This window comes from Crocuta crocuta, unplaced genomic scaffold, assembly GCF_008692635.1.
Source record: "Crocuta crocuta isolate KB4526 unplaced genomic scaffold, BGI_CrCroc_1.0 scaffold586, whole genome shotgun sequence".
Classification (NCBI taxonomy): domain Eukaryota; kingdom Metazoa; phylum Chordata; class Mammalia; order Carnivora; family Hyaenidae; genus Crocuta; species Crocuta crocuta.
The window spans coordinates 83,438-106,665 of record NW_027532407.1 but is presented as its reverse complement, the minus strand read 5'-3'; the positions used below and the strand labels follow the sequence as shown (position 1 = coordinate 106,665).

The window sequence follows — 23,228 nt, the reverse complement described above, 5'->3', positions numbered from 1 at the left end:
TTTAGCCCGTCATGGGGGTATCCTGTTGCCAGGTCAAGTTGACACACAAAATTAACCATCACACCTGGACTCTTCAGAAATTAGTCACGAAAGGAAGAAAAAGTCAAGGAACCAGTCCTGGATTATAGGAGTCTATAGAGACTTGTCAGACAACAGGCGTGTGTAATCCATGATTATATCCAATATATGGTGGGGGTAGGGAAGAATATTTTAAAAATTGGAACAATTTAAACATTTTAATAATTTCCTTGGCTGTGATAGTTTTTAATGTGTAAGTAAGGGAATGTCTTTGTTCTTAAGAGACACAGGTTGACCTGTTCGGGGTTACATGTTAATGACTCTGCAGCTTACAGATGGTTCAGGAAGAATAAGTATGAAGGACTGAAAAAAATAGGACCAAATATGAGCAGTTGGTAAATAGTATATGGGTTTTCATTTTACTAACATTTTAATTTTGCTTGTAGGCTTAAGTTTAAGATAAAAAAATTGGGGAAAAAGTAATTTCAGATAATATTCTAAAGATTTTTATGCCTCTCTTTTTTCCTTTTTTTTTTTGAATCTGGATAAATTAAAAGGAGGTTTGTCATGGAGCTGTCTACATAAGATATGTGTAGTTTGCCTAAAAATATTATATCTCAGTAAATAATTTTGGGAAAAACCTCGGCTCAGAACAATGCCATCTTTTACAGAAGACTGTTTACTGATCTTTAATGAGATATTTATCAACACCACTTTGTTTCATGCAGTGGTTCTTATTACTCCTAAGTCATGGATCAAAGGAAAGAATCAGGAACTATGATACAGATGTGAGAGGCAAATTCCAGAACGAGGATGTAGAAAGACAGAAAAACTAAATCATATACATTGTTGGAGAAGACGGAGCAAAGAAATTGAATCACATCATGTGATTCAGGTCTGGGTTTTATTACATATGGTTAAAGAGGTGTCATATAATACATATCTTATATGTAATTATAGTTAATTACATATAATACAATATCTCCAATTAGGTGTCTTAAGTAGAGATGGCTTTGTCTATGTGTTTTTTACCTGTAAGTCTAAAGGTAGCTAGCCTAGGGGTGATGTAGTACAAATAACAGAAAACCATAAGAGAACATATTTTTTAGCATTGATCTAAGTACTTTATGTGCTACTAAGAAGTAGGTAATGGTTATCCCCATTTCACAGGTGAAAAAATAGAAAAACTTAGTAATTTGCCCAAAGTTGTAGTTAGAAAGTAACAGAACTAGGGTTTAAAGCCAGGCAGTTTGGCAATAGATTACCACTAATGTGGAGGGTTTATAGCCCCAGGGCCAGAGAGAACAGACCTAGATGTGCTTATGCTCCTGCTACTTGCTGTGTTATGAGTAATAAGTCTTTATCTCTGACCCAGGAGTCTCATGGGTTTTGCCAGCATCTATGAAACAGTAATAGGCTAACGCTTAGGCTAAGGTTAGCTTTTTAGGTTAAGCAAGTAGTTTGCAAGTAAGCTCAAATCAAGTCCCAGATCTGACATCTCTGTGTTCTGAAAATATGAATTCAATTTCATACATTTTGCAAGTATGCCTAATAATTGGTCCCCATCTCCACTTTCATCATTGATTTTTGGCCTCTTAAAGATGGTGAGTCACAATAATATGTTTCATATCTATTCTTTGTATATTTAGAGGAATCCTTCTTGCTTTTCTCAAATCCTTTATCATTTATGTGTCTGTATGTGTTTTAAGTGATGAAATGTGACATCTTTCAGGTTTGTATGGTTGTGCAGGTTGGTAACTGCACAAACTTGCCTGGCTAAAGTAGTAATTTGGAGCTGAAATATGTACCAAACCATGTGCCCTAGTGTAGGGGTTACCTCTACCTGAAAGAAGGGGTACTTTTTTCTAATTTGCATGAATTTACCATATCCCACTAAGCCATGCACCTACATAGGAATGCTGGGATGGAGGGTGTGTGTGTGTGTGTGTGTGTGTGTGTATATACACCTTTTCGACTTTCCATAAAGCTATCCTATGCACAAAGGTGCTGACGACATGTGATCTCTTGTTTATCTTTTCCCTCTGGGTGTCTATTCTGCCCTCTGGGTATCTATTCAGCTGTCCAACAGAAGCTGTGAGTTCAAGAACTAACTTGCTTCACATCAGCTTCTTGGATGTGTAGACAATGTTTTGGGTTCTGCAGATATTGAGACCGAAGAATTCATGAGCCTGTCCTCACTGGAGTTGAGGAGTGCTGGATCAGGGTCGGGGTAACAGGTTTAGTGGTTAACTATGATTTACTCAGCCAGATCTTGTTATTTTTTGTTTTTCTTGGGAGAATGGTCTCTTTATAAAAGAAAACTTTTAGAAACCTGAATGCTTCAAGCTTTGACTCTTGTTGGCTAAAAACAGTAAGCTTCAGAAGCCTGTTTGGAAGGTCATACAACAAAAACCAATATGGAAACCATAGCAAGAAAATGCAGTGCCTTTGATTAACCAAAAATCTTTTTTTCCCCAAGTTCATGCAAGGTTAAGATTCTCTTGAACTATGAAAACCTCAAACTAATTTTGTGTAGGATGGTAGACTTTACATGTCTACTACTCTGCTTGAAAAGATCTGTTACTCAATCTTCTATCTATTTCTGAATTTTTGCTCCTGACTACGTTTCTTTTTCAGCCAAACCAGTGCTGTTCCTAATTAGAAATTTAAATTACATCTGCTGCAGTTTGTACACACCAGGGGATATATTTATGTAATACTTTTAGCCAGCCAAGATATTTTTCATAACTTCAGCATAACATTTTCATAGAGCGCTTATTGATGAGACGTTATAAAAATTGTGCAAGAATGGACATGAGAGAAGCAATTGTGTAGCTCAGGAGAGACCACGCAAGAAAAACATCTCTTAAGTATATTTTTCATATATATATGTATATATATATATATACACACACATATATATATATTTTATTATGGTGCAGGAACACATTTTCTCTTTGTCTTCTGCTATTCTTTATATGTTCTCCCTTAGTATGTCTCCTGGATGTGTGCTGTTGGAAAGTGAAAATAATCTTACAAATTGTGATATTTCATTAAATTTCAGTGAGGTAATTAAGGAAACTCATTTTCAAAGATATACATTTATTTCAGTGGCTTGAATGTTGCTTAATCGGGAAATGCCCGGAATACTAAATATAGGTAGCTTGGGCTTGTCTAGATCAGCATCTTTGAGAGTCAGGCTGTTGAAAGGGAAGACATGCAGGTTAAAACAGCAGAGGCCCTTGCTGTGGGTGGAAATTAATTGGCTGAAAACATGAATAAGTTATACTTGTTATTCATGTCAAGAAAAAGCGAGGAGAGAAGGGACGAATATTTGTATCTACTAAGGCATTATGCTCTGCCACATGATAATAAAAGAAACTAAAAAGCAGATCCTTAGAGGTAGGTTCCTCTTTCCACAGTAAGTAAGAGGACTAGATGCCCAATTACTTGCCATGCTTTCTTCTGAATGTTATGCTTCAGATTTGGCAATTTCAGCCAAGAAAATGTTACTAAGAAGGTTGCTAAGGAATTCTCTAACATGAAACATTTATTACTGGGACCTCTGTCCTTGAGCCTGGGGTTATGTTAAAAGGCTTTTCAATTCAAAGACTCTGAATTTAGGGTTGGATAATTCTTTCCCTCTTTTCATGGCCCTGCACTGTGTCCGGGTACTTGTAGACTACACAAATTGCAATAGATTGATGGCAGTTCTACTCCTACATAGAGTAGGAATCTATTCTGTGTAGGAATCTGTTCCTACACAGATTCTTCTGTGATGTTATCAGACTTGAACTTAACTCAGATTAGATATTGTAGAATAAGATCTCTTACCAACTGAATGATGTTTCTTCCCAGATCTTTAACAAAATTTGCATAAGGGAGGCCCATGGGACTTGGAAAATTCTCTACGAAGCTGCTCTTGGTTAAGTCCTCGCAAAGAAATTCTTCTTTTGCCATTTCAGACCTTATCTGTTAAACCTCAGCTTGCTACAGTTCTTATTTCTACCCCTCCGTGACTCTCCCCTACCTTGGATCACTACTTAACGTCATCCTACTTTGACACTTGTAAAGATATCCCTGTGGTGCACTCCAGTGGCTTCAGAGATTGTTCCAAACTGAAGTACAAAAGTGGCTGGTGTCAGTTTTTTCATATCTCCCTTCATTCTTCATAAGCCCCTTAACACCAGTCCGTAAGTAGGCACTCAGTTAAGTAGGTTACTTTAGAAGTTATCAAGAGGTTGGAGATACATGATAATCATATCTTATGCTCCCCATATCAAGCTGAAGAGTTAGCTGCAAATACCCAACTAGTCTAAAACGAAAGTTCTGGGTTTGAGTCTGAGCACCATTGCTTAATTAACCTTGTGATCTTTGGCATATATCTGTATCTATACATCTCTATCTCTATCTCTATCTCTATCTCTATCTCTATATCTTTATCAAAGATTTAATCCCTTAAGTCTTTGGCATATAACTATATACCTATATCTATTATCTATATCTATATCTTTATCAATTATTTAAACCCGTAAGTCTAAATGTTCAAAGATAACTTGATTGATCGACAGCAGTGGTCCTCACAATGTGGTCCCTAGATCAAGAACACCAGCATTGCAACTGTTAAAAATGCCAGTTCTCAGGGCGCCTGGGTGGCTTAGTCGGTTAAGCGTCCGACTTTCACTTAGGTCACTTTAAAAATATTTTTTTAAAAATGCCAATTCTCACCACTCTCCCCCACAGACCTCCTGAATCAGGAACTCTGCACTTTAACTAACCCTCCAGGTGATTCTGATGCATGCTCAAGTTTGAGAACTGCCGATCTGCATAGAGTCAAATCCCTGGGATGGTGAGAAGCTCTGTGCTCTATGCCATGGCATTGGTGGTCATGGAAGATTGTGTAGTTATGTCACAGCTAGCATTTACATCCAGGACCTCGCGTTGCATCTTTCAGGCTCTGTACAATGGCTCACCTTTGGATCATATTCAAGCGTGTAGCTATTACCCACAGAATTGCAGCTCCCAAGGTCTTATGAAGTGCTGGCAGTTGAGGAGTGAAAAATCTTTCCTAGGGTGAACAAAGAATATGCAATGGACAAGGGATTAATTTTCAGTAGCAGCCTCCTAATTTTGTATTCATAACGTTGTATGCATGTGAGGCTACAAATGCAATGTCTGCTGATATACATTAGGTAATTGGGCATCTTGCAGCCCCATTTGCATGCAAAGGTGGTTGTACACTTCCCATTTACAAGTCTAAAATTAAAGCCCAGTTTGAAGCAGGCTGAAGTCTCACTGCTAGGAAAAATAACGAGATAAGGGAAGAAATGACTTCTGTTAATCAGCACTTTTGGCCTCTACTCTTCAATCTTCACTAATTTGTCCTTTGAAAGTGTACATTCTGTGTTGAAGAGAGAATTCTAAGAGTATCTGTTTTTTTTTAAATAAGAAAAAACCTTCCATTTAAAAGCTGATCGTGTTAATTCATAGCATTTCCCCTAAAACTGCACCCACACATATGTTGCAATCTGTTGCTCTGTGAACTATTTGTGTTCTTCTGGGGCCACATCCATCATCTCAAAGAAGAGCTTGCCCCCCGCCCCCACCCCAAACAGATTTACAGACTGGGACTGTGGCATCATTTCATTTCAGTTCAGCCCACGGTTATCAAGAAGCTACCTTGTGCCAGGCATTGTGCCAGAGGCTGGGTGTGTATTGATCAATCAAGTTCCAGCCCTCCAAAGCTCACGGTATTTTAACAGCTTCCGGGTATCTCAGTGTTGTGTATATTGGCTTAAATGAAATCGTCCCAGATCCCTGCCCCATGAATTAAGATGCTTCAAGGATGCTTCTCTGAGCTCCTAATTATGTTCTACCTGTGTCCCCAGGAGAATAGGGGACCTAGTAGATCCATGACTAGAAGAGTCAGAGCCCGAAAGCACAAGATTGTGGCCACATGGCCACTCCGATGGGTCAGGAGGAGAAGGTGGCTGCATTGCAAAGGGGCATGTATTTCCAGTTTGTAGGAACAAAGAATGCATGAATGTTCTCTGTACTCCTGATGTGGGTCACAATGGAAGAGAATGCCAATCTAAAGCCATCTCAGAGGGACTTGCCCATGAGCGCCACCTGGAGGAATAGCGCATCCCTACAAAGACAGTTTACCAAGAGCCAACTGTGAGGCAGTGACTTGTCGATCTTGTTTGATTGCTTTGTATTTCCATATTTGGCCATGTGCATTTGCTTTACTTTGACAACTAGATTGTAAGCTCCCAGGGAACAGAGCTGGGTCTTAAGAAGATTATCTTCCATAGTACCTATATGATGATGATTATAAATACAGTATATTAGCAGCAAGAATGCCTGGAAGTTTATATGTATTAGTAGTTTCTCCTGATAATCAATTTTTTTCCTCTTGATTCTAGCATAGGAGCATATACCTTGATAACACCAAATGAAAATCGAAGAAATCAGATACAAAGGAGTACGTATATTTGTTCATTTAACATTCAGAATGCTTCTCATCTTCTTATAGAGTAGGAGTGATTTGCTTTGGTTTGTAGTTTTTTAATTTTCTGATATGTAGAGACTCACCAGATCTTATCAAGTTTTTTCTTTTTTAACTTTAGCAGCTTTAATTATACCTTTTAAAATTATTCTATTGTTAATCCTTCTAAATTAGCTTCTCTATGTTAATAGCAGAACTCATAGCACAATGATAAATCTCAGATTTCTGTTGTACTTAAACAATTTCACATCTATTGCCAATAAGTCTACCTAGTTCCCATGAAATTGGGCTGATGTAGATTATTTTATGGGACTATGAATACTTACAAAGCAGATGAGTTATGCATAAAATAGATCATGACATGATTTGTCCCTTGATCTGTTCTGTCCCGTTCCTTCTTAATGGAATTTTTCTTTAACCATAATTTGTAAGTATCAGAGTCTACCTTTAGCTGTTTTTATTTGAGAGCTTCAGTTTTCTTACCTAGAGTACAACCTCTTTGACGGCAGAGATTACACTTTACTCATTTTTGTGCTCCTTGTACCTAGTGGGTACATAGCCTGTTTGAAGTTGTACCATAAAATAAATGCTGTCATTTAAAGTTACAGCCTTATACCTTAGAGGTAGATGGAGAACTAAAGTTCAACTAGTTCACAAAGAAGTTATAAGGCTTGTTTAATTCAACCTGTGGGACTAGTCCCGACATTCTGTGCTCTCCTTTATTAGATTTTTTTAATTAAAAAAAATTTTTTTAAATGTTTATTTGTTTTTGAGACAGAGAGAGCAAGGTAGGGATGAGAGAGAAGGGGATACAGAGTCCAAAGCAGGTTCCAGGCTCTGAGCTGTGAGCACAAGAGCCCAACACGGGGCTCAAACCCACAGGCAATGAGATCATGACCTGAGCCAAAGTCAGATGCTTAACTGACTGAGCCATCCAGGTGCCCCTCTCCTTTATTCGATCTTGATAAATCTAAGAATGGACATACAGGCACAACACGGAAGTAGGTCTCTACATTAGAGACGTGGGTCTCCACCAGACATGTTGCACCGTGGACGGTACACCTGCATCAGTGCAGAGTATGACAATCACAACTCTGCAGACAGAGTGACTGTGGGTACTGCCGGCAGGTGACCAACTGAATCTCAAAGGTTCTGGCATTTTATGAGCTTTTGATTTAAATACTTTCCAGGAATTTAAGCTTTAGTGTGGTCTGGATTTGGGATATGTTTCAGAAGGTTTTTTTTTTCCTCTGATAATCAAAAACTACTACGTATGGACACTTGAAACAATCGGGTCTAAGGTGGGGGAGAGCTGGACACGCATTGGAAGAACAGAATTAGTATCTCGGGCGCCCCCTGCTGTCAGGTCAGGCAGAGTGTGTATTCGGGGAATGAGCCCTGCTTCTACAGGAGACTTTTCTGCCTGGTGGCGTGGAGTGCAAGGGGGCTGAGCCCACACTCCTAGTGTCAGTAAGCTTGGGCAGCAAGCTTGAAACACAGTGCAGATGGGCATCAGAATTCTCTGGGGATATGTTTACTGTGTGTGAAGAGTTCTTATTGACATAGGAATGTTCTAGTTTTGTACACATTCTCTATAGAAAATTTCAAAAGCTAATTTGATATAGGGTTTTAAATATGTCAGAATGAGAGGAAGAACAAAACACCTTTATTTTAGCAGGAGGTCAGGTTTTTTTCAGATTGGGACCTTCAGTTCATACTCTTGGATAGAGAGAGCGAGCCTCTGGGGTGGGTGCGGCGTGGCCCCAAGGGGCGCCTTCCTTTCCTGACACACATCGTTGTGTGCCCTCATGCTTGCATGTAGTTAATTGCCCTCTGATGTTTGTTTCTTATGCTCTCAATGGACCTGTTTCCTTTTCACGTTCTAATAATTGATGATCTCACATTTCTCACCTGGCTTAGTTGCTAAGCAAGAGCTGGAAAATCTTGAGAAGTGGAAGGAGCAACAGCGAGGGAGGCCTATTACCCTGGTCCCAAGGCCGTTAGGTAAGCCAGCAAACCAAGTGCCTGCATGGGGGGCGGGGAGACAGGGCCACCCAGGGCTCCTGTTAGCACCTTGCCCGCATCTGTCTTTGAATGCTAGTTATCGGTTTTTGGGTTGCAGTGCCGCTTGGAATCGAATGCATTTAAACTTGAAACTCTTAGGTATGCAGGTATGTTGTTGTTTCTGATCTTCTGCGAGGAGCAAATGTATGATGCCCCAGTTATGTGGGAATAAAGTGATGGCTTAATTGCTGAATAATTTAGAGTCTCTTAGATGATCACCTCTGAAGAAAGCTTACCTGGGGCGCTGCATATGCCTTGTCATAGCACTAGTCAGGATGGGGGTAAAAGCTATCACAGGCATGTTAATCCTGGCAGTGCTGAATGCTAATGGGGAAAAAAAAAAGAATGGAGATTCAATTCTAAAACGAAGATGAGAGGGAGCTGGGGACCCAGTGGTGGGTATAAAGAGAACCTCACTTGTGTTTTCATTCTATAGATGGAGACCTTTGGGCCTCTGGAGCGCGTGCCAGTGTGATGAATTGTGTGGGCTGCCTGTGCCTGGTGTTTGAATCATTCAACAGGGATGCCACCTAATGGGAATCATTCACGTCCTCTCTTTGCGTTTCCTTTCCAGCAGCAGCTGAGAACTGAAAGGACTGGATACACTGTTCCCACAAATTTATTTAATAACAAATGCGTCAGAATCAGGGGCTACTTATTGTCACAATAGTTTTAGGAAAGCATTTTTTTCCAGGACTTAGGTAAAAATAAGCTAATTTGGAAATCATTTAATGGAATAATGTAAGGGGGTGTTATCACTATCATTCCATTGTATTTCATGAAAGTCAAGGGGGTAAAAAAGAAAATTCTAGAGTATATTAAACTTGAAATGAGTTCTGAAGAAAGCCTTCAAATTCTTAGACATCTGACTTTATTTCTTTTTTTTTTAATGTTTTTATTTACTTTTGAGGGAGACTGTGCATGAGAGCATGAGTGGGACAGGGGCAGAGAGAGAGGGGGACAGATGATCTGAAGCAGGCTTTGTGCTAATAGCAGTAAGCCCAATGTGGGTTTCAAAATAAAAAATTTTGAGATCATGAGCTGAGCTGAAGTCTGACTGGTGCTCAACCGACGGAGCCACCCAAGAGCCCCTTTCTTTATTTCTTTTAACTTTCCGCTCCTCCCCTATTCATCTCCCCTTTAAAATATTGGAATAGTTCCAGGAGATACTGACAGTGGCTGTAACAGTAGATAAAAGCTTCCATATTCCTGTTTCTTTCCCATTCCCCAGTTTCCCACAACAGAGACTAAAGGGCCAAAACCAAATATGCCATATATATCTTTTGGGACTCAGAAGAAGTATCTCTGTGGTGTTTTTATCAGTTCAATTACAAAAACTACAGTGAATGCAAATTGTTTTAATGCGTCTTCTGTGCGAATGAATCTTTCAGAGAACTGACACTTTTAGTGACCAAAGCACCAGAGAATTATTTCAAAGGAATCTTTATAATACACATACCAAGCTTGCATAAACACTGAGAAACCCCTGAACAGCAATTCTTAGACGATTGTCAAGCTGCAAGGATTTCTGTCCCCGAGTTATTTTAGATCTAAGAGAACATAGGCAAATACTCTAACTTCCATGTTTTTCTCTTGAATTCCTCAAGAAAAAGAAGTAGGATGGATTGACAATCAATTACTGACTAAAATATTCCCTTTGCAGTTTCAAAAACCTGTTTATAAAGACTACGTGTTTGTCTAGTGGCAAGAGCCCTAAGGGTTTCCTGCACTTTGGTACGAAAGGATGGGGCGGTAGAGTCAGGAGAAGACAAGCGAAGCTAAGCATCCTCATCCTTAGTAGGTTAAGGAATGGCCATCCTCAAGTAGGAGGAATGTTCTAGAATATCTAAGACAGCCACTATTTAGCATGTACCTTTAGCAGTACACCTTCAGGTGTAATTTCAGTCTAAGTGAAGGCTCGAACACCTACATGACTGAAAACCTTCACAGAATTCTCTTCTTTTAGGAATGTGGTATCATGATTGGTCCAGCTCTGTTCCTTTTTTAAGAGCTTCCCGTTCTCTAATGTCTTATTAAGAAAACTGTTCATATCCTTATTTCCAGGGGCATGAACACGTTAAAGAAACTCATGGTCTAGACTTATCATCTATTAATTAGTCTCTGATGGCTGACATTTCAGCTTAATATTCATGTTTCACCTCTGTGACTTTTTTCCCTGTAGGTGGAAGCCAATCGGAGGCTGAAGTCAGGCAGAAACAACAACTCCAACTGATGCAATCGAAATACCAGCAAAAGGTCAGAATCCATCTCTTTTAGTTTAATTTTGGCAAGGAATTTGAGTGCCGGCACGTTCAGTCTGTAACTTTACCAAATAATGAAATAATACAGTCACTTTACCAAAAGCATAAGACCTTGAAACCGACTGCAAAAGGAAACTCTCAAAAATCAAAGAAGTCAGGAAGTGAGGAGACAAATATCTAGACTTCTTATCCGAGCCATACATCAGTCAGTGGGACCCTTCATAAAGGAATTTGTTTTTTATAGTTTAACCCTCTATCATGTTTCGAATGTTTTGTGCCAGGAACATGGATTTGCGTGAAAGTAGTCCAAAAAGATCTAAGATGCCAGTGACTTTTTAAAAATAATGAAGCTTATGAGTTTTATAATAAGGAAATATTATCTGTTCATTCTACTTCCCAACCTGGGCGGATGGGGTGGGAAGACCGAGAGACAGAGACCCAGGAAGAAAGGCGAGAGAGAAATCTCCCGGGCAGGAGATGCAGCCTGACCATTCTCTGTGATCTCAGTAGCTGGAAGTGCCAACCTGTAATCACGGCGAGGTAGCGCACAAACAATACTGTAATTTGCCTTTCATCATAATTTTGTGTTCCAGAGGTTCAGACTGAAAAATAGTAACTGGTGTTTGTCCTCTGTAATTTCAATACGATTTAGCTAAAAAGAGAAGAATCTGTAAGAATGAAGAAGCAAGCGGAAGAAGCCAAAATCCAACAAATGAAGGCAATTCAGAGACAGAAGGTAAGATAGTAGAAAGGATGGTGAACCGCCTCTGACCAATGGTTTCCTGCATCCCAGGCTCTCTTCGAACACCGCCCATATGGAAATTCATTCAATTCTCAAAATAACCTTATGAGTATAGATTTTTCTTATGACCAACGTTTACACATGAAGAAACTGACACCGAGAGGGTAGGTAACTTGCCCAAGGGCTCACAGCCAGTAAATAGGAGAAGTAGGATACAAATCTAGGCAGACTGGCCTCAGTGCTAGACTTTTTTTTTTTTTTTAATGTTTATTTATTTCTTTTGAGAAAGAGAGAGGGGGAGACAGAGAATCCCAAGCAGGTTCTACGCTCTCAGTACAGAGCCTCATGCTAAGCTTGAACTCAGGGAACCATGAGATCATGACCTGAGCCAAAATCAAGAGTTGGATGCTTAACTGACGGAGTCACCCAGGCGCCCCTGAGAGCTCGAGTTCTTAGTGACCACATTGTCTCACCTCCCAGGCAAGTGATCAAAGAGTGGCTGTGTATTTGACCAGAAGGCAAAGCAGTTAGTAACAACAGCAATTCACAGTGCACTGCCATGTTTCTATCCAAAGACTGAATTTTCCAGGGTGAGTGTTAGATAGGTGAACACACACACCTCTCTTACTGGTAAAAGAGAAAGTGTGCATTTGCATTTCAGTATTAGTGATGTGATAAACCTCAAAGTGATGTGGTTAGTTTTGATACTCTTTCTGGGGGTTGGCCAAAAAAGTCTCTTAAAAATGCTTTTCTGCTGCAGAAGAAGGAAGAATGTAGTGTCATTCTACCCCCGCCCCCCCCTCCTCCCATTCCCCACAAGGTCCTAAGCTGTAGCAGGTTTCAGTATTGGAGGTATGGGGGGAAGGGATGGCTCATGATGCTGACCACCAAGTGTGGCACCAGCTGCAAGTGTAAGTCATGGAAACTCAGCTCCTATTCTTGCTGTCTGCCTGCCTGTCTGTCTGCCTGCCTGTTTGTCTGTTTAGCTCCTTCTCTGCCCCTCCTTCCCTTTCTTTTCTTCTTTTAAAGATTGAGTGTTGGTCAAAATTTAAACCTGGTTATCTAGCAATAGATATTTTTACCAATGACAGTTAATGAAGCCAAAAGGTGATGGCCTATAAAACCATGAGAGTATTTGAGTCTTTTCTGCTGTTTACCTGGCCGGTGAGCAGACGGTCTTTCTTATAAGGTGTCCTGTCGTGTTGTATGGTTGTGCGCAGCCCTCTGCCATGCTTCTAAACGAAGCCTCACCTCTTCTTCTTCTCTCATGGCTCTGGGAGCATCTGTAGATGCAGAGACATGGGCTCTAGGGTGGAGAGAAGACTGGACTTCTAGGTGAGGAACTAATGAAATGCTGGAGGTGTAGACAAAAGAATGTAGGAACTTGTCTCACAAAATTTAGCTTGGCAGTCTGTTTCCAGTTGATCAGCGACTACACTTTCACTGAAAAGATTTTTGTTACACTAATTTGTTTCTAATCCTCCAAAACAGTGTTTTAGTCTTTCTACTTCTCTATTCCCCATTCTTTTCATCTAACTCCCCCCTCCCATAGTTTTCTTCAGAGGGAAGTTCACACTTTGGTCTTGTGATTGTAGAGGAGATGTCGCCTTTACCTAGTTCTTCTGCATTTCAGTTGGAACTAGGGAAAATCGTCAAATCATCACCAAGAATTGAGTTAAGAGTCTTGCAGATCCTGAAGAACTACTGTGTTGCAACTTCTTATTCTAAAAGCCATTTATTAGTTGTCATTTAATACCCATAATTAGCTGTTTTTTATAGCTCATTTCTTCATGAAGTCAAATAATGTATACCATTCAGAAATATTAGTGGCTGAAGTGGTCTTCATTTGTTTTAAGTTTATTTATTTATTTATTTTTTTGAGTGAGAGTGTGGGGGGGGGAGAGGGAAAAAGAGAGGGAGAGACAGAATCCTAAGCAGGCTCTGCACTGTCAGCACAGAGCCTGATGTGGGGCCTGAACTCAGGAGCTGAGAATTCATGACCTGAACAGAGATCAAGAGTTGGATGCTTAACTGACTGAGCTACCCGGGTGTCCCTGGTCTTCACTTTTTAAAAGTTTATTTATTTTGAGAGAGAGAGAGACAGAGAGACAGAGAGACAGAGAGAGAGAGCACACGTGCATGGGGGAACAGGCAGAGAGAATCCCAAGTCTATGTTGGGGAAGGGCAGAGAGAAAATCCTAAGCAGACTCCATGCTATCAGCACAGAGCCTGAGGGGGGCTCAATTCACTTTTTGAACTGTGAAATCCTGACCTGAGCTGAAATCAAGAGTCAGGTGCTTGGGTGGCTTAGTCAGTTAAGCGCCACACTTTGGCTCAGGTCATGATGAATTCAAGCTTTCTGCTGTCAGACTTCCGCCCCCAACTCTCTCTCTGCCCTTCCCTGTCTGGTACCCTCTCTCTCTGAAAATACATAAATAAACTTAAAAAAAAAAAAAGTCAGAGTCTTAACCAACTGAGCCACCCAACCGCACCAAATGGTCTTTAACGTCAAGTAAAAGCAGCATTTCCCTCTTTCCAAGTTGTACCATAACACTAGGTGTGTAGCAATCATTAACTACAGAAATCTTAATTGGGTTTGCTTTTCTAATGCGATAATTGTAATGATTATTGGTATAATTTTGTCCGAAAGTGAAAGATGGGGGGAGAGAGTTGATATGTTGATCCTTCTCATTCAAAACGTGTTCCTTGAAGCAGCCCCGCGGGCATCACTTGTTAGAAATGCAGACTCTTGAGACCCCGAAACCTTTGGACCGGAACCTGCCTTTTAATAAGTTTCCCAGTTTATTATTGTGCACATAAAAGTTGAGGAGCATTAACATAATCTACATAACAAGATAAGGAGCAGCCTCCCCGGTCCTTCTACAGACTTGATTTCTTCGGTTAATTGCCCTGCGCTGCCAGCGTGACCTAGCTCTTCCTGCTGTACATAAATCTTTGGCTTTTCAGAGTAAACGTGAGCCTATTTAGTAGCTGGTGTCAGATAAAACAAACATGGACATTAGCCATCTAGAAATGGCACACTTCACGTCGCCAGTGTGAAAATGGCCAAGGGAAGCAATAATGGCTCCACTTACGGTGCATTTATTCTTTAAAATGCACAGTAAACACACATATGTACCCCAGCCTGTAAAATGCCGGCCTCCTCCCCAGGCAAATGGCTACTGTCCCGGAGCTCTGAGTCAAGTAGAAGCCAAGCAGCCTGTTGCCACCGGAGAACCCTAGCTTGGCCTCTGGTCTTAACCCCCGTTGCCCTTCAGTTTTCCCTCTTCCAGGAGGGGTCACCCCCCGAACCCTGGGCCTCTCATTGCCTAACCTGTGTGCGAGTGAGGGGAGCGTAGGCTGTGTTCTCTGCTAGCACATGCGGGTGTTCTTTGAACTTTAGGAAGCACAAGGGTGTGAAAGTCTCTTTAGCATCTTGTAAGTGGGTTCAGGAAGTCATTCCCATAGGGGAAGGAGAAATCCGGAAAGGGCAATAGGATGCTTCAGTCAAACTTTTATTCCGTGACCTAGAATATGTCGATATTATGCATTCTTCCCCTAGTATATGAGCACCTCTTCAAATCCACCCGTGAGAGTGGATTGTAACGTTTGCAGGATTTTTGTGAACTAGTCGACTTCATCTTGGCAGCTTGAAACCCTCCATGTTGAGAGTATTTTTACCACGGAAATCAGTAAATGCTACACGTCGGCCTCCCCTCCTCCACTCTGCTAGAGGTGGCTGCTGAGTTTGTCAGCACACCACTGCTTGGCCCTACGTGAAAGAGGGCCTTGCTCACCTCCCCCCACCACGCACATTCCAAGCATCTGAACGCTAAGGAAGGCAAAAATTTTGTGAAGTATCTGGCATATTATATGTCTGATACTTACTGATTTAAAACTAGGTTATAGCCCATGTGCCCATGTGGTAGGCAGAATAATGACGCCTCCCCAACCCCTCCATTCTAATCCCTGGAACCTAGAAATATGTTATGTTTACATGGCAGTGAGGGAGGGGGTGGGGATTACATTTGCAGGTGGAGTTAAGGCTGCTAATCAGTTTACCTTCAACTAGAGCGCTGCACTCTCCAGGTACGTCCAATGTAATCTCGAGGGTCCTTAAGTTAGAAGAGGGAGTCAGAGGATTGAGAGTTTGAAGAGATGTTAGCAGGGGAAGATTTGGCCTGTCGCTGCTGGCTTTGAGACAGAGGGAAGGGACCATGGGTCAAGGAATGTAGATAGCCTCAAGAAGCCAGAAGAGACGAGGAAAAAGATTCTCCCCTGGAGCCTCCAGAAGGAAAACAGTTCTGCTCACGTCTTGATTTTAACCTGTGAGACCCTCTTGGGCTTCTGACCTCCAGAGCTGTAAGGTTATTTATTAGTAAAGTCGCGTTTTTTTAAGCCACTGAGTTTTGGCAAATGTGATTTTATAATGATGTATTAGTTTCTCTTTCTGGAATTCCATGAAACAGAGGCAATATCCCGAAAATTAGAACATCAGAGTGAAAGAAAGCCATTACCTAGAAGCAGCATACTGGGTACGAGTACTCTCTTTGCCCTTGGGTCCTGCCGCGTAAGGAAACAGGTGTTCATAATCCTCCCAGCAAGTCTTTCACCCACATTTTCCGCCATGGGACTAAACCTCCATTGCAATTTCCCCCCTAATCCTATTGATGAATTAGGTAATAATTCGGTTCCCCCCACTTTCATAATACCCACAATCTTGCAAAATGAAAATCTTCCAGTTCCATGTTAAAGAGCTTCCCTACTTCCTGGATTACTCTGACTCTGCCTTTGTTCTACTTACGTTTGAAATCATATTATATGGTGACATATAGTTTATAAATACTTCCACTTACTACATAGAGCCTCCTGGGGTATCATCACCTCGGAAAGGGCAGAGGCCAGCCAGCGATCTGAGTGACATCTGATGACTTTCCTTGTTTTTTTCCCACCAAACTATAAAATCATAAAGCTGATAGTTATTTGGAGCACTGGAGGTCACTGGGTTTTATGCAGGGACTGAGAAGCATTGTTAGTTAGTTTTCATGTTATAAACTGAAGTAGGAACCAACTAGTGGAAAATAAATAGATATAGAGATGCATACTTATATTTATTTTTTAAGGAATCACGTGCCACTATTTCTAGGAAGCAAATAATAGCAAGGGCTAACAGTTTAAGGCAGATTATAGGGTAAAACCACATTGAGGAACCTCTTTCAATATTGTTTTTATAAACTAGGAAGACTGTCCATTTCTGAAATTTTAAGGAACACCAGTATTTCCCAGAAATCTGGTTCCTAGGTTATGTGTTTCATGGTGGATGAACTGGTGTGGGAAGTTAGCCCCTATTGTTAAAATCCAGTAGGATTCCATTAATTAATCCCATATGGCTGGGATGTATGTCTTTGAAATATAGATGTAGTACTAAGAAGGTAAGCTGTTAGCTTCTCTATGCCTCATTTCCTTTTTCTGTAAAATGGGTACAATAAGAATACAATGGACAGGAAGGCTTAAAGGATACAATACGTGCAAAGCCCTTAGTACAATGCCTAGTATGTAGTAATCACTGACTAGTGGTGCCCTAACCTAATTAATTCTAAATGTAAAGAAGTGCTTTAACACTATCTCATTGGACTCAGTTGTATCAAGATATTTCTTGGAAGGCAAAGAATTATTCTTATTTTACATGTGAATTGGTTCCATTATTTCATTTTTACTAAACCCATATGAATGAGGTTGCTGGAGAAAACCTAACGTGCGCATGAGTGTGTGTGCGCGAGTGTGTGTGTGTGTGTGTGTGTGTGTTTTAATTTTGCCCACCAGATTTGTGGGCTTCCCTCTCAGCTGGGTGTCTAATGGTACCTACTCTACAGTCCTGGCCCACACCTGATTATCAAGATCTTCCTCTCCTCACGTTCTTCTTATTGTCTCTTTCATTTTCAGCTCATGATCTCCTCTCTCACTTTCTAGGGAAAAAAAATCCATCAGGCCTAAGCACCTTTATTTTCTTGTTTCCTGACTCTACCTTTGCTGTTTTTACTCCCATCGACTCTCAGGAGAAATAAGAAAGTGTTTTCTTCATTGCTGTGATAGATTCTTCTACATGTGTTCATTTTCTCCTCCTCCTTCCCATCTCCTCAGGAAGCTTGCTGCTCCATCAGTTAAGGCCCCTTGCTTCCTGTTATGTTTCTGTCCCATCCCCACGGCCCCTGTCTCTTGGCATATAATCATACTCAAATCTCTTCTCTTGAAAACAAAGGAGCTCTCTCTCTCTCTGGTCTGGTTTTCTTTCAATTCCTCTGTGCCAAGCATTATGATGCAGGTGCTTAAAAGCCTCTTGACCACATTTGGTTCCCCCTTGCCAGTCTGTGGACTGACTTCTAGCAATCGCCCGAACCAAAGAATCTCTTGTTTAAAAAAAAAAATGTCCCTTAGGTGACGCTGTGCACAGCTGGCTTAGGAACCTGCCATCTTTGTGTTCTCACCTCTACTTGTTCCTTGCTGGGCTGAGTTTGACTTCTGTCTCTAGTACCCCACAGTGCTGATCTCATTAAGAACACCAGAGGTGCTCTTAATTGGGGGAAAAAACCCCAACAACCCAGTGGAGACTCTTTAATTCCTACCTTATTTAAACCCTTTGTAATATGAAGTACTCTGTCCTTCCAATTCCACGCCTCTGGGTTTCTGGATCCGTTCCCCTCATGTTCTCCTGCTGCTGATGCTCTATCCAGGTGTCGTCTGGGGCCTTCTCTCATCCCTGTACCTGTGCGACCATAGTCTTAGGTAAAAGTCCTCACATTTCCACATTTAAGGATCAGTTATTGCTTCTGCTGGCGATTTCTGAAATCTGAATCTCTAGCCGTATCCCTGAACCCCAGAACCATGCATTCTACCAGAAGCTTGATAGTTCTCTCCAGATGTTTCACAAGTAGATCTCAAATCTGGTAAGTTCAAAACTAAACTTCTGTTCATTCCGATGCTCTTAATGGCCATCCTACTGTACCGTTCCCCCTTGCCTCACTCCTTCTCTATTGATACAGTCCACCTCCTATTATTTTTCCCCTCTCCTATGATTTCTGGCCCCTGAACTTTATTAGAGTTTGCCCATCCTTCTCTGTGACTGTTGCCTTAATCTGGGACTCCTACTATATAGGCTGATTACCATGAGAACCACTCCATTGGTTTTTATGTTTGTGGGGCTTTCTGCAGTTCATTCTCCAGTGCTTCCAGAGTGAGCTGCTTACTCTCCTGCTTAAAATCACATAATAGCTCATCATTGCCTTTACTGAAGCCCAAATTCCTTCACTTGGCATACAAATCCTTTATAACCACCCCTTTCCTTTTTTCTCAACCTTATCTTCCACCATGTCACTACAAACACCTTTTGATCTATCCATGAGCTGCTTGGGTGTTCCCTAGATTGGCTTTATTCTCTCATGCCTTTGGGTATTGAAAATATTATAAGTTCTTGAAATGTCCCTTTCCTCTCCAAGGCCACCACTAGCCCATCACTGAGTTTGTGCAAATTAGAAGCAGAGTCTTCATCCAGGCAGTCCATTCTGTGGGAGCTCAGGTTGGTGATTGATAGTACTTGGTGGGACATAGAAAAAGATCCCTGTGCTGTGCTGAGGCACCCTGTGCTGGAATCTAGGGCTTGGTGGCCTGAATACCAGTCCTCTTTAGCCTCCCCAGCCCCTCTGCTGGCCCCATGGGTAGTGAGCGACCTGTACAGCGGAGGGAAGTAGCCCTGCTCGCATCACTTCCTCTTCCTCCTGGAAAACTTGCTAAGATTTGTCTAGAATTTCTACCTCTCATTAGACCATGGTTCTTATCCTTTAATTTGGTCATCAATCCCTTGGTGAATCTGAACAAAGCTGTGGATGAGCCCCACTCTCTGTAGACATGAGCATACTCTTATCACAGTGTTATCATGAACCTAGGGTTAGAAACCACATTCTGAATGGTACTCAGCTTGGCTCCCGTGCCCAGGATGGGGTCTGCCACCTAGTAGACACTGAATGAATGTTCATGGAACTGTTGAGAGACTACCTACTTGGGTGCTTTTTCTCTGTTCATGTTATTTGCAAACCTCTATCCCCCAACATATTTTACAGACTGTCATCATTGGTTTCTTGTTTGTGTTCCCAGCTAGTCTCTGAAATTTTCCAGAGGAGGCGCTGCTCTGCTCAAATCTGCATTCTCAGCATCTAGCATAGGACCACGCATATCATAGGCGTTTGATAAATGTTTGAGCAAATGAGATTTGGTAATATTAAATGGTTTGCTTAAGGTCATTCTGGGTGGATCTAGAGCTGGTTACATAATTTTTTCTTGTAGACCCTGTGCTTCTAGACATTTTTCATTTGTGTCTATATGTATAAGTATGGTTGGGTGACTCCTTAACTCTCTGTAGAATGAAAAGACATAAACAGTATGACTAAATTTCAGTATTTGGATTATTATACTAAAACAGCTCCTACATTGTTAGGTACTGCATATAATTTCTCAGATACTCTGGTATTTTGCAGTACTTCTCCCTCAACTTCTGAGGGATAAACAGACCTTTGTTGGACAGAATTTAGCTACTGAATAACTCATGAGTTATCAATTATCAGTTATTCATGGGTTGAATTCAATGCTAATCTACTAGTGAAGAGATTAAAACTGGGTTTCCATTTTGTGACCTTGTTAAAGGAATCCAGCCCTGGTCTCTGGATGCTTGTGTGTTTTCTTACTATTTTCGAAGTAGCATTTCTAACAGTAGTTTAATGAATACCTACTACTTGCTTGCTGTCTTTTACTGTCCCCCACTTTTTTTTTCCAGAGATGTAGGGGCTCCTCACAGTTCACCATTTTGGTCTCATGAGTCAGGATTTTTTTCTAGGTTGAGATCCTGTTGATTTGGTTTCACAATTCTCTATTTGTTTCCTTCCTAGAACTTGTTTAATTAATAATCCAATTGCTTTGGATTATAATTGATTCCTTTGGCAGTAAATTTCCTTTATGGGTTCTTTTTTTCTTCCTGAAACTGAAATCCTCCATTTTACCTTTCAAAATGGGACTAGTAAATGATTCTGTGTGAATGAAGACTTTCATGGAAATGAACAGTATGAACAGTTTTTCTCCTTCTTTGAAAGATGGAGCCAAACTAATGTCAGGGTTTAGAAGTGATGATTTCCATTATTCCCTTTTCACAGGTCTTCCTGCCGGGAAAATCCAATTCCTTTTATTAAAGCAAACCCAACTGCTTGCTGTCTCCCCTGGATTCATTTAAAACATCACGTCTCTCCTATGTTGCAGAACTTGTTTCAACTCCCCATTAAACTTGTTTTCTAGGAACTTGTTTTTTATGGGCAAGTTTAAAACACACACACACACACACATATGCACGCGCACACACACACGACAGTTATGTCATCATAGTGAACAAAAAGCTCCAGGGTTATTTAAATTGGATTAAATTATGCCAGAGCCTTGGTGACAGTAATCTTAAATACGAAGTCCTTTGTTTCTAGATTCTCCAAACAACTGATTAAAAAAAGAACTCTTTTCCATTCCTTTTTTAATGACATTTGCTCTTCAGTCTCTCAACAGCTTTAAGTATCTGATTCTGAGTCAGGAGGGAGTTGAGTTGGCTTACTGAAAATCTTCTTCCGAATGCTTTAGTGGGATATGGGTTTATATACATAAATTTTTTATGAACTACTTAACCACTTCTTATAATTTTCATTTAACATACTTGGTGTGGAAATTTCATGCTTCCCTTAAAACATCTTGAAAACACTATTTAAAATATAAATATTGCTGTCATTTGAACTAAAGAATAAAAGGGCGAATACTGATTCTGTGATTCTACCAATCAAGTTGGGAGAGGTGAGCCACGGAAGGAACTGGGGGCTCCTGACTTTCAGTAATAGTGATCGTGGGTTGAGAGGTCACATCTTGGAAGCCCTGGTAGGTACCATATTGGATTACTGAGGCCACTTGAACCTAAGGATTTGGGACCTTGGGTAGCTTTAATGCCATGATTCTGCTTCAAGTTTCCCTAATAGATTGCATTTTGATATTTGTAATTTCAGAGCAATAACCTAGAGGCGAAAAGAAGACTTCAAGAAAACCTCAGAAGAGAAGCATTTAGAGAGCATCAGCAGTAGTAAGTTTGTATCTTCCGAACTTTGTACCTTTATGGACATTTTTTGTTCTGCTTTTGAATTTAGGGAACTTTTCAAGACCTCTGGTATTGGATTATTGGCTGTTATATTACTTACATAATTAAAATCTGTCATTATGTAAGTGAGGTTTGAGGTTGGATACCTCTGTACTCACCAGAGTGTTCTTCGTCGATTTGAAATATTACTGCTAAATTTGAGAAATCCCCTATTCTAAATAACTTGGAGGGCTGATTGTTTGGTGATCCAAGGTACTTCTGATGATGTTGACTTTCAAAATACTGATATAAAGAAGATAATATTTGAAAAGAAGTACCCAAGCAGAATCTAAACTAGCGAGGGATTTATCAAACGGACTGAAGACTAATCATCCTTGTACTTTTGTAGACTAAAATTGAGAAATAATTGAGCAATTATTGACAGAATTCCCAACTGGCTGTCCTACACTAAGGTATATCTTCTAGTATGATTTGTGAATATCAGCAGCTAATATGCATAGGGCAATTTCTATGTGCTTTATAATATAGGTAATCTACTCTGTTATACAGGCTTTAAGGAGAAGCTCCTGTCCTAACTCTCGGTAGCTAGATTACCTGCAAACTGTGTAAAAGAATAGAAAAATCCAAGAACCAGATTATTTATTATTATAACTTAGGAATATATATATATTATCTATAACCTGGATTAATTCCAGATGTAGTGGATTTAAAACCAAGGAGATCTGGATTCAGAGTCCTAGTTGCATTATCCACCCATGGCCTTCCACGAAGTACTAAATCTCATGTTTTAAAAAAAAATAGGGATGGCAGGAGCTCCCCCAGAAGCCATTTGTAAGGATGAAATGAAATAGTTTACATAAGTGACATAAAAGTGCCTAAATTCTATGGAGGGAGAAAAGAAAATTCTTACAGAGGTCCTTGTTGAATGGATTGAACAACTTGTATTTTGTAGAGACTGGGTACTGATTATGGTCCCATCCAGAGCTGGGAATCGGTCTCCACTTTCAGATGGATTATCCTCTGACTGTCTCCTGTTCTCTCTTCCCATGGTTGTACCTCATTTTCAGAATTTAAGATCATTCTAGTGTTTGGGTGAGCATATGTGACACCCAAAGGCATGTTGCTCTTCTACAGTGCCCTCTGTCTTTCTCATTCCACTGCAGCTATCCTGCCTCTATCCTGAGCAGCTCCTTCTCGATTTCAGTCTCAGAGAGAGGAGTGGGAAGAAGTTTCCCAGTGCTTTACTTTGCCTCTTAGGAAGTTAGGTACTTGGCTTCTGCTACCAGGCCACAAAATGGGAGATGCGATGGGTTGGGTGGAAGTGCCAAGGAGTGACATCATCTTTTTAAAGCTAAAGTCGGCATTGCCCTCATTTGAGTCCTTGATTCTGCAGCAGGTCTTTCCCTGCTGTTCTTCTAAGGCAGGCATGGGGGTGAGGGGCCAAGTGGGAGGCTTAAACACCAGGAA

General features: G+C 40.7%; 1 protein-coding gene across 3 annotated transcripts in view; it reads left to right on the top strand.

The window, feature by feature from the left end:
- Positions 1-23,228, top strand: part of EPSTI1 (epithelial stromal interaction 1) — a 98,268-nt gene that overhangs the window by 13,212 nt on the left and 61,828 nt on the right. For all 3 annotated transcript variants that reach the window (XM_077778765.1, XM_077778764.1, XM_077778763.1), the window contains exons 2-6: positions 6,444-6,502; positions 8,447-8,530; positions 10,773-10,846; positions 11,504-11,587; positions 21,673-21,746. In XM_077778765.1, the coding sequence (XP_077634891.1) occupies positions 6,444-6,502; positions 8,447-8,530; positions 10,773-10,846; positions 11,504-11,587; positions 21,673-21,746 (375 nt within the window). The remainder of the gene's footprint in view (positions 1-6,443; positions 6,503-8,446; positions 8,531-10,772; positions 10,847-11,503; positions 11,588-21,672; positions 21,747-23,228) is intronic.